The sequence below is a fragment of the Tympanuchus pallidicinctus genome, unplaced genomic scaffold (assembly GCF_026119805.1).
Source record: "Tympanuchus pallidicinctus isolate F22 unplaced genomic scaffold, pur_lepc_1.0 scaffold7, whole genome shotgun sequence".
Classification (NCBI taxonomy): Eukaryota; Metazoa; Chordata; class Aves; order Galliformes; family Phasianidae; genus Tympanuchus; species Tympanuchus pallidicinctus.
This window is the reverse complement of record NW_026294791.1, coordinates 8,398,488-8,409,247: the sequence shown is the minus strand read 5'-3', so window position 1 is coordinate 8,409,247 and position 10,760 is coordinate 8,398,488. Positions and strand designations below refer to the sequence as shown.

Genomic DNA, 10,760 nt, shown 5'->3' with positions numbered 1-10,760 from the left:
AGCTGTGCTGTACAAAGAAATGGTGGATCCTGCTTCAAACATCACACGTGTGGCGGTGGTGACCCCAGCACACCCTCAGGGAGTCACCCAGCTTGGAGGTGACAAAGGGAACCCAGAGGGGATGAGCCAGGGATGCAGCTAAATGGGGACCCAAAGAGCTGTGTTCACTGCTGGTGGGTCCCTGCCCTCCCCTCCAGCATCATCTCTCCAACTGCATGGGTATGCGGGGAGAGATTTGTAGGCACATGTATTTGTTGTAAATCTTTCTTGTCTCCTCACTTTGCCCTTCCCACCACCCCATTCCCATGACGCAGGACAGCCGCATGCCAAAGGATCACCCTTCTCTCTGCCTCGCCTCTGCTCACTGTATTTCTCCATTTGCTCTTTCGTTATTCATGGGGAAAAAAAGGAAGCTGATAGACCCACAGGACTGACAATCCCGTGGCCCTGGCAATGTCCTTAGAACCTGGAAGGCTCTGCCCTGCAGGCTCCGCTCATCCCACAGCCCCTTTCCCTTTGCCCCCATCCCTGCAGTGCCGGTTGCTCAGCAGCAGACAGTCCTCTGTCGGTGGTAGAGGCGAACAAGGAGACTTCCCCTGGTCCTTCCCTGCCATGCCCATCCCATCACGCTGCTCACGTCTGCTGTGGCAGGTGGCAGGTCTCGCCGATGGCGATGACCACGTCCTGGGGCTGGCGGCTGTGGTGGCGCGGCACCTCGGGCATCTCACTCATCTCATTGACGCTACTGGTGATGCAGTTGACGTCGCTTTTGTTGCTGTTGTCATCTGGGTTGGGGCCGAAGATCCAATCTGGGAGTGAAGGAGGAAAAAATACGGTTATCTCTGGTTGTTCCCAGATCCAAAACCCAGGTGGGAAATTCTCCATTCCCATCCTCCATTGAATCTTGAGCTCTGAGTATGAGGTCCCAGGAGCATCCCCTGCCTTCTCTATCCCTGTCCGCATCTCTGTCCCATCCCCATCACTCCATCTCATCACCACAGTGCTGTGGCACAGCCTGTGCTTTTCCCTCTTCTTTTTCCCATTTCTCAGGTTGCTGCTTCCTGGAGGCCCTCCTGGCTCAGGCAAATGAAATCATGCTGCTAATCCTGAAAATTAAAATTAAGTGTCTCCGAAGCGAGTCGTGCATCTGGGCTCTCCAGCAAGCAGTGTGTTCTGTGCCATGGCTTTTTGCTGTCAGGAATGGAGAGGATGATTAAGTAACCGTGTGACATCCCAATGCATCTGCTGCTGGAATAAGGAAAAATGTCCTGAGCTGGTGGCTGGGGATGTATCCCCATGTGAGAATGCACTGCAGCCATGTGGGGCTTGGGACCCTCCTTGGGCTGCTCTGAGGAGTTGGGAATGAGAAATGAGAAAAGCAATGAGAAAAAAATGAGATAGAGAAATCCAGGTGAGAGGAGAGTTGTTCCTGGGGTTGGAGGCAATGGAAACCTCTTCAGGTAGCACAGGAACCCTCTCTGGGGTAGGTTTTGGTCTGCAGTGCCTGACCTGACCAAGTGGGGGTGAAAGGGGATCAACATGTCACTGCCATTCAGGGAAAAATTGAAAAGTCTACTGGAAGATATCAATTTGATGCAGTTATTATAGAATCATAAAGTCACAGAATATCCCAAACTGGAAGGGACACATTCGGATCAAGAGTCCAATTTGCCTGTTGCAATGCAATTATTTAACTTTTCTCTCCAGGCTGAACCAGATGGCCATGTCACCCCGAAGGTCATGGTGCCCGTAGGCACCCAGGCTGGTTGGTACTCCTCATGCAGCATCTTGCTGTGACACGGAATCAGAAGGCAATAAAGAGATCACCCCTACAAATACTATTAAAGCCCTCGGCTGGCTTTTTCCTTGACGTCAGCACTAAAACTCCCATGGGAGATGGTCTGGTTGGGAAAAGGGGGAATAACCTGGAGGATGCAGAAAGATGGGCGATGGGACTTCATATATCAACCTAGGAGTCGGACTCGATGATCCTTATGGATCCATTTCAACTTGGGATATTCTATGATTCTTCGATTCCACATCCCAGGAGTGATTGGATGAGAGCTGCAGTGTGCAGAGGGCACAAAGAATGGGAAGATGAGACAACATGTTTGAGCAAGGGGAGGCGGCAATTGGTGGCCAGATGGAGAGCCCTTTGAGATGCATTCTTGGAGAAGCAAGAGCATGACATGGCAAGGCAGCGGTAAAGGAAGAAGTGCAGAAGTTAATCACTGGGGAGAGCACTGGAGAGCTCAGCAAAAGCCATTTCCTTGAGAAAATGTCACATCTAGGAGGATATTGCTTGGTTTTCAGGGTTGGCTGCTGGCTGCTTCTCGAGTGCGTGCGGACTGGATTGTGTGCGCTAATCCCAACCACAGTTTCCCTGGGAATTATTGCTGGAGCCTGCTGGATCTAATTACCTGGTAATCTGCAGGAAGATGTAATTAGGTTGTCATTAGAGGGTATTTACTGCGATGCCTTTATGATTTGACTGTGTTAGTAAGGAGTGAAGTAATTACGCAATTACACGTTATTTGTGGCCATTTATGGCCTGTAACTGCAGTGTGGTTCTGTATGTGGATGAAGGGAGGCATGGAGTGCAGAGAGGCCCCACATGGAACCAGCAGAGGATTTTCTGCCAGCAGGTCCGTGAAGGTACAGCCATAAAGATGTTGATGTCCTTATCTCCTGCCAGCCCCCATCGTGCATCTTTGGCAGTGGTTGTCTGCTCTGGGATAGGATGTGGGGACTGAATCACAGCAGGGGAGAAAATGGGGTCCCTCAGGATGTCCCTTAAGCAGGGACCAGGCAGGGGACAGAATGAATGTCTTTGGCCCCCCTGCAATGATAACTTGCTCTGATGAGGGAGAAACTTTGCAGGGGATGGAGACGAGGATGAGGATGGGGATAGGGATGGGATGGAATACAGATGGGAATGGGATGGGATAGGGATGGAACTGGGATGGGATGGGGATAGGGATGGATATGGATGAGGATAGCGACAGGTATGTGGGGCTGCATTTCATACTGAAATGCATCATACTGAAGCACAAGTTAGAAACATCCAGTGCCAAATGCTGCAGGAGAATTTGTAACCAGCTAATGGAGGTGAGAGTAGCCAGGAGAAGAGGAACAGTGGTTACTAGCTGAAAGCAGATAAAGCCCTTAGCATCATGATGGGTATTTCTCTCTCCATCTAGTAAATCTGACAGGCAGGCACACAAGCAACGTAAAATGGACACAACTGCTACCAAGAGGAGAATGAAATCTTGTTTTGGAGCAAAGAAGAGCCCAACTGCCAGGAAAACGGATCTGGTTGCGACCTCAAAAGAGTAGGGATTTGTCTTCAGGAATGAGAATTGCGGTCATGAGAGGGGCAGAGGGAGCAGTGAAGGGCTGGGATTTAAATGCAGCCCAGTGAGCGAGATGTTCACACTCCCTGCAGAGCTGGCAACAAGCAGCGGAAGGGGAAATGTGTTAGATGAACAACCACCCTCGTGCTCGTGCTTTATTTGCTTCAAATGGAGCCAGGTGTGAAAAGGGCTGCTAAAAAAGCCCTTGTTCCAGCAGCAGGAGCAGAAGCACTTCGTGTGAAGCAGGTCCTGACCCACAGGTCTGCAGATATCTCCCAGATTTTTCCACTTCAAAGGGCTTCTCTGCACCAGCACAGCCAGCCCCAAAGGGAAACTGAGGCGGGGGAGGTCAGCAACTGAGATGGGGACACAGAGGGGAGCCTGACATAGTCTATTCTTTTCCAACAACCTTGATAGGCAAATGAATCATCCGGAAAGCAGACTCTGAAGAGAAGACATGAGTCTTCTCTGATGGGGCTGACACCATTTGCAGTCCCTGCCTCCCGACACAGCCACAGGATGCAGCATCCAAAGGCCCTGCAGTTCTGCGTGGGAGCAATTAAAGCAGATCCCAGCTCCCTGCAGGATCACCCAGCAGCTATTTTCAGCAATACATTCATGCACAGTTTCTTTGTTCAAGGAGACGACGGCTCCTTGAAAGAAACCCAAAATGTGGTGGATGGAGATAAGGCTGAAAAATAAAAATACAGCCAATGGGGTGAAAGGGTGAAGAGAAGAAAGACCCCACTGCAAGGACAGATCGGGGCTTTGAGCAGCCCCAAAGCCAGCACCCAGCTCTGTCCCACCAGAGCCTGCCTTGCATGGGACCATTCCAAGGGGGGATATGAGGAAGGGCACTGTGAATCACTGATGTGAGGAGACCTGGGCTGCCCTGGGGACACTGTGGAGCATCAGCTCCCATGCAAACAACAGCTCCTTCCCATATGGGTCCCTTGCAAACAGCCCGGTGCATCCCCTGGGCATCACCCACAGCACACATCCCCATGGCAACTGCTTTGTTTTGAATCAAACTTTTCTTATATTTCATTCCTAACCCCTTTTTCCCCCTCTTTCTTTTACTTTGTGCTTAAATAAGGGCAATTTGCAGTGAACTGGGGAGGGAGGAGGAAGGGCAGGCTGATTCCCCAGGATTGCAGTAATTAGGCACTTCCTACGTTGGTGACAGGCTGCTCATCTGCCAAGGCAGCACCTGCTGTCTCCAGCAGCGCTCCGAGTTAAGCCTCTTTCTGAACACTTCATTCCAATTTGTCTTAGCCGGCTCTGATCCTCACCCAGCATGCAGCCTTCCTCCCATCTCCAGGTGCTCACCTCCATCCTTGTTTGCTGTGGATTCTTGGAAGAACCCCCAGCTGCTGGGGCTGCTGTTGCCCTGGCAGGGATTTTGCCCTGTGCTTATCCTCCGTGGGCACTCTGTTGGCCAGGATTATGGGAAGAGCATCATTTCCCCCCTTGGGGCTGCCTGCCCACCAGGTCCACGCTCTCACTGAGTTCTTAAAAAGCAGCAGCAAAGGGCTTAACTGCCCATTCGGATTCAGCATGGGAAAGGAGCAGTGAGCCCCTTGGCCAACCCAAACCTCTGCCCGCCGTGCGCAGTCCCGGTGAGCTGTGCCTTACAGGCAGGTACTGGGGAGTCAAAATCCTCTCTGCCGTCGCTGAGGGAATGTTTAAGGCAGTGATTAACTATTCATACTTTAATCTCTCCGAAACAGGCTCCAGCCCTTTGGCATCTTATTTCCATCTGTCTCTGTATCCTTCTAAATATGATTAGCACAGAAATGCTGATAGGGGAGGTTTGAGCTGCTGCTGAGCGTATAAATCCAGTCATTGTGTTTGAGCAGCTAATAGAGCAGCTTCTTATTTACTGCCCCAGTCCTTCCGCCCTGTCCCTGGAGTCATTTGGAGCACACTCACTGGAATGCAGCCCTCTCTGTACAGGCTGGAGTTGGGCTCGGAAGGAGGGGATCGTCCAACCTGAAGAAGGGCTGATCCTGGAGAGACACATTGTGCTGTCTCTGTGCCCATCCAGCTCTGAGATGGCCCTAGAACATCCAAAGGAAATCCCTCTGTGAAGGGCTTTGTAGATGACAGAGTTCAACAGAGTTCACCTTGTGGGGACAACACACAGGGTGCTGGGCTGACCCGGTCCTAGGGCAGCAGTGTATTTATAGGTTCTGCCCCTGCTGCCCACCTGTGCTGGGAAGGCAATGCAATGTAAGATGAGTGCCAGAGCGAAAAAAACATTATAAACCCAGCAAGCTGCTGATTAAGTGTTAGATTTAACACTTGAAGTCTGTTTTTGTTCCCCCAGCTGGGATGAGGGCAGCCCTCAGCAGCAGCTCCATGCCCTCACCACAGCTAAGCCTCACATGAGCCCCTGAAGCCCTTGCCAGGGGTTTTTCCCCTTTTTGTCCCCAACATCTGGGAACTGCCTGCCCCAGGGGCTTTCCTTTGGAAAAGGAAAATAAAGGGAAATTAAAGGGGAAATTAAGGGAACATGTGAATGACCAGCTAAACAAATCTGGGGGCAAAACCCAACAATATTGGTGAGGGCTCACCACAACCAGCCAAGTGCAGCTGCCTTCCCACAGTGGCAGCAGCCAGCAGCGTCCAGCTCATGTGGCTAATGCCAAGAGACCTCATGTATCGTCAACAGGAGGATGTGAAGCAGCCAGGAGGTCACATCTCACAGTAATATTCACTCTCTGTACTGTCATCTCACAGAGTCGTCGCAGCAGCTCCAGAGGTTGTGATCACTGTGCTGGGTGCCGTGTAGGGCAGCAAGGTGGCTGAGCTGTATTTCCTAGGAGGTTTGCTGGTGTCTAATAACCGTGGAGTTGGACCAGATGACCTTTAAGGGCCCTTTCCAACTCCAATGATTCAATGATTCAATGACAATGAGGTGCTAAGTTGATAATGCAGGTTTTCTTGTTGGGTTGCTACCCTGTGCTCAGGTGTCTGTTGCCATGAAACTTTTTGTGTCAGAGACCTTTAATTAAAGCTCAGATGAAGCTGGCAAATGGGTTTAAAAGCATTTGGCAGCACAGACGTATGCACACACACACATTTATGCACATGCACACGCACGCACAAGCCTCACTTCTTTAAGAAGAGACTAAGCCCAAGGATTTCCTCTGGAAAGCTGATCAATCTACAGCTCAGTACAGAGAACCCAGTGCATGGGTTACATTCACACACAAAAACACAAAGGGGTCAGGGCTTGGTCTAACATCCACCCACACCCAAGAAAATGGTTTGCATGATCTTTTTGAGCACACGATGCTCACACTCACCTATAAAGTCATGAATGAGGTCCTTGATGAGGTGCCCAACGATGGCGTACGCCACTGCCACCACCACCAGGGCTGCCATGAGAAGGTAGAGGACAGCCTTGGGCAGAGGGATGGCGTCGCGAGGAGGGGGTTTGTACTCCTTGTACAGCTGGTCATTGTCAGAGTAAGAGTACTGAAACAAGTGGTCAAGGCCAGCCGTGAAGTTGCTGGAGTTCATGGGCTGGCTGTTGGCCAGGTAGCTGTCCTGCTCAGGGTCTTGCAGGACGCTCACCACTGAGCTGGTAGTGGCTTCCACTTGCTGCACCAAGTTCAGGGTCTTGTTCACGCTGGGGAGGATCTGGGAGAGGAAAGTGCTCCAATCTTTGATGGCACTGATGTTGCAAATGAGCATAGTTGCAATGAGGGCAGAGATCTCCGAGCCCAAGAGATGTAAAAGGGAGAGAAATAGGCAAAAATTGCTGTGCTTACACCGAACCATATACTTCAGGCAGAGAAAGTCTCACTGGGGTGGGTTTCTCAGTATCAAATTCTTACATGATCCAGTTGGGATGCATCCGTGGTACCGTTGTCCTCACTGCTGGATATGCATGCAGCAAACCCCTATGGGCATGGAGTCCCTTGGGAAAAAGTAGATGCTGGGATGAATTGGAGCAACATCATTTCCATTCCTCAGCTGCCTCTCCCTAATGCTACTTGCTGATGGAAAGCAGAGAGCCACGATCCTGTCGGTATTTTCAGTCATCTGGAAAAGAAAGACGAATTGCCCTTCCCCAGCTCTTTACACAGGTGTCCGTCCTTGGCGAGAGAGGAACCCCTCAGCGTCGCTCCAGCACCGGGTGCTGCAGCGCTTGGTGTGCGGTGATGCGCTGTGGTCGTCCCCAAAGTGTTTACGGAGGAGAAATGGATTTTCCCCAGCGCCAAAGTTCAGCTGCTCCCGGTGTGCTCCGGAGGTGCTCAGCTCCCGGCCCCAGCAGCAGCAACAATTTCTGCCCACATCTCCCGATCGATGCCTTTAAAAACAAAATCCAGGGGGAAAAAAAAAAAAAAACAAAAAAATTAAGAACAAGAACCCAGAGCCCTGTGCTATCCGGAAGGCACCAATCGTCGGCTTTTACCTTGGGGGCTTCAGCGAGGCAGCGGCTATGCGACGCCCCGCCTGGCTTAATGCCGTGCTCCCTGCGGAGCTCCCTTCGAGCTCTGCGTGGGTGCCCCCGTCCCGCGCGGCCCCGTGCTTCGGCGGAGTTAATCCCCAACGCTGCGCTCGGCTCGGGCTCCCGGCTGGAGGAGAAGACGCGGCGACGAGCAGCCCGAGGGCGCGCGTGGGCGCGGATGCACGCTTGGGCGCGGAGCCGGCGGCAGCTGGGGGTGCCCCGGTGTCCCCCGGGCCGGGGCCGAGCCCCGCCGCCCGCCCGCAGGCGGGGCTGAGCGATGCCGGGCTCCGAGCACTGCGCTGCCGGCGGGCGGGATCACATGGCGGGCGCTATCGGGAGGAGGGCAGCCGATCCCATCCCCATCCCCATCCGCATCCCCATCCGCATCCCCATCCCCATCCCCATCCCCATCCCCATCCCCATCCCTATCCCCATCCCCGGCTGTAGTGCTCCCCACAGAACCCCAGCTCATCCAAGTTTTGGATGCCCGGCTTGCAGCAATTGAGCTCTCCCCACACTGTGAAAGCTGGTAAGAGACACCTTGATGCTGGTTTTAAACTGGTCCAGAGTACATCACCTTTATCCACTTCGGCAGTGGGATTTTGCTGGGTGCTGGCTCTTTTGGGATTTATTTAAAGGAGGAAGAAGGAACCTTAGAGAGGGGGAGATTGTCTTGCTATATTTGGAGGAGAAAATAAATTACAGCTCCATTTCTCACATCTACTTTTCTGTGTGTGTGTGCAGTTTCCCCATGTAAGAAATAGCTCTTATAAGGGCAAAGAAATCACCATGTTAGGCTGAATGCAGACTAACAGATCTTCTGAGGAATTATAGCAAAAGACTCACGTTTTTTCTTGTGCCAGCAGCCAGCAGCAGCCCTACCAGCTGCCTTTAGGATGGGAGGAAAGTAAACAAATTGAAACATCTCACCCTGACGAGGGAATCCCCGGGGCTCAGGTAGGTGATGGACAGACTGTCCAGCACCAGTAGCAAAGGAAATGTGGAGGTTTTGTGCCCCATCCTTGCAGCGTACATACAGCACACTGCAGCGACTTGTCTGTCCAAGAGGAAAAATGTGGCAAGATTTATTTATTTTTAACAGAACTCTTCAATGCCAGCAAGTTTTGAGCTCTTGCACTGTAGTGCAGCCTGGCTTTTCCCCATTTGGACACAATACTCAGTGGGGTCCCCAGGAGGAGAGAGTGACCCCAGGGTATTCCCACTGATCCTGAGGGACTGCAGCTGCTCTGAAGCCGTGTGTTCACCAGTTGCCATGGCACCACCAGCATCAACCCAAGGGAAAGGGAGAGCATCCTGCTGGGCTGAGCCAAACCTGTGCTGCCTGCTGCCTGGGGCTCTGGGTGTCACTGTCCCATATCCAGGAGGAAATGGAGCAGAGTGATCTGGGGCAAATTATTTGCATGGGGGTGTGTGCATAGAAAGGGCAGAGGGGGATGCTTAATATCCTATACCTGTAAAGCTGGGTTGGAGGCCCACATGGTTGAGGCAGAGGTTCTGCCCTGTGCCATATGGGGCAAAACAACCATGACACAGCGAGCCATCAGCTGTTGGACGTCCAACCCTGGAGACAGATGGTGACAGCTGCAGTGGGATGGGGAGCAATCCCTGAGGCTTCCCAGGTATCATGGAGCAGCTCTCCAAGGTCTGCTGCAGGCACTGAAGTCGTTATTGGGCTCAAAGTAACACCCAAGCCCTCTTCCTCTTCTATTTCCTTGCAATGGAAGTGAAGTTGGCCTCTTTCATTTACACTAAGGCCCATACTGGCTCAAATTGATGGAATAGATGCTTAACTGTTCATTTTACACCTTCTGCCACTCTTGTCTGAAGGGGAGGCTTTATTTCCATGATTATCATTTCCATCCCATTACAGGGGGAGAGAGCAGGGAGAAATATAAAAGTGGAGGCTTTAATAACCTGATATTTCAAACTCTCTGTTATTAAAAAAAATGTTTGCATTTGCGGTGATGGTGGGAAGATTAAAAGGATTGCTGTGGATTCCATTTAGGGAACATTACTAATGATATCAATAAATCACCTTAAATAAAAATCACAATCTCCACAGTTCCACCCAAATGCCGTTTGGCAGAGGGGTTGATTATGGCAGCAAAATGAATTTCAGAATTAGCTGCTTGTCCTAATGCAATTGGAGAAATTAAATTTAGGGATACACACATACACAATGACACACACATCTCGTGCACAAGAGTGGTGTTTTGGCCCCTGGGAACAGGAACAAATCACATGTAAAAGGGTCAAGAAAGATTTATGCCTTGTGATGGATGTTCAGTATTTATTTCAGCTATTTCCATGGCATTTTTACTTTATGGCTTATTCTCTCTGCAGCTACAGTCATAGAATGATGTTTTATTTCCATATGGGTAGAATCACACTGACACATCTATGATGCTGTTGTGTCTTTCTTGAGCTGGCTGCCAACAGAGAGAATCATGGAACCATTAAGGTTGGAAAAGACCACTGAGATCGTCCTCTTCAACCATCAACTCATCACCACCTTGCCCACTCACAAATCACAGGCTCATTATGGTCAGAAAAGACCTTTAAGGTCATCCAGTCCAACCACCATCCCATCACCACCATGCCCGCTAACCATGGCCCAACAAACACCCAGCCCTCATCCCCAGCAAAGCTGCCACCTGCTTGAAACAAACAAACAAACACGGAGCAGTGGCAGATTTTACAAGATGAATCAGAACAAGCTATCTTTATCTATCTACAAAAATACCTTTTAATTTTTTTTTTAATGCTGCGTTATTCATGCTGCCAAAGCTGAAGTCATCCAGATTTGAATAATAAATGCCACAATGAACATACCATTGCAGTGCCTGGGAAGGAGCTTCCCTATCTGCTGTCTCTGGTAAACAAAGTGAGGTTTTAACTGCATGTGGCAATGTATCAGGGCCAGC

The 10,760-nt window shown here is 50.9% G+C and overlaps 1 protein-coding gene across 1 annotated transcript; it reads right to left on the bottom strand.

Moving 5' to 3' along the window:
- Positions 1–356: 356 nt before the first annotated feature.
- On the bottom strand, positions 357–7,669 carry LOC128072564 (uncharacterized). Its single transcript, XM_052666479.1, has 2 exons — positions 6,665–7,669; positions 357–809 (listed from the first exon to the last, which is right to left on the bottom strand). Exons 1-2 carry the CDS (start codon positions 7,140–7,142, stop codon positions 634–636), a joined length of 654 nt encoding a protein of 217 aa, XP_052522439.1. The 5' UTR covers positions 7,143–7,669; the 3' UTR covers positions 357–633.
- Between the last annotated feature and the right edge of the window lie 3,091 nt (positions 7,670–10,760).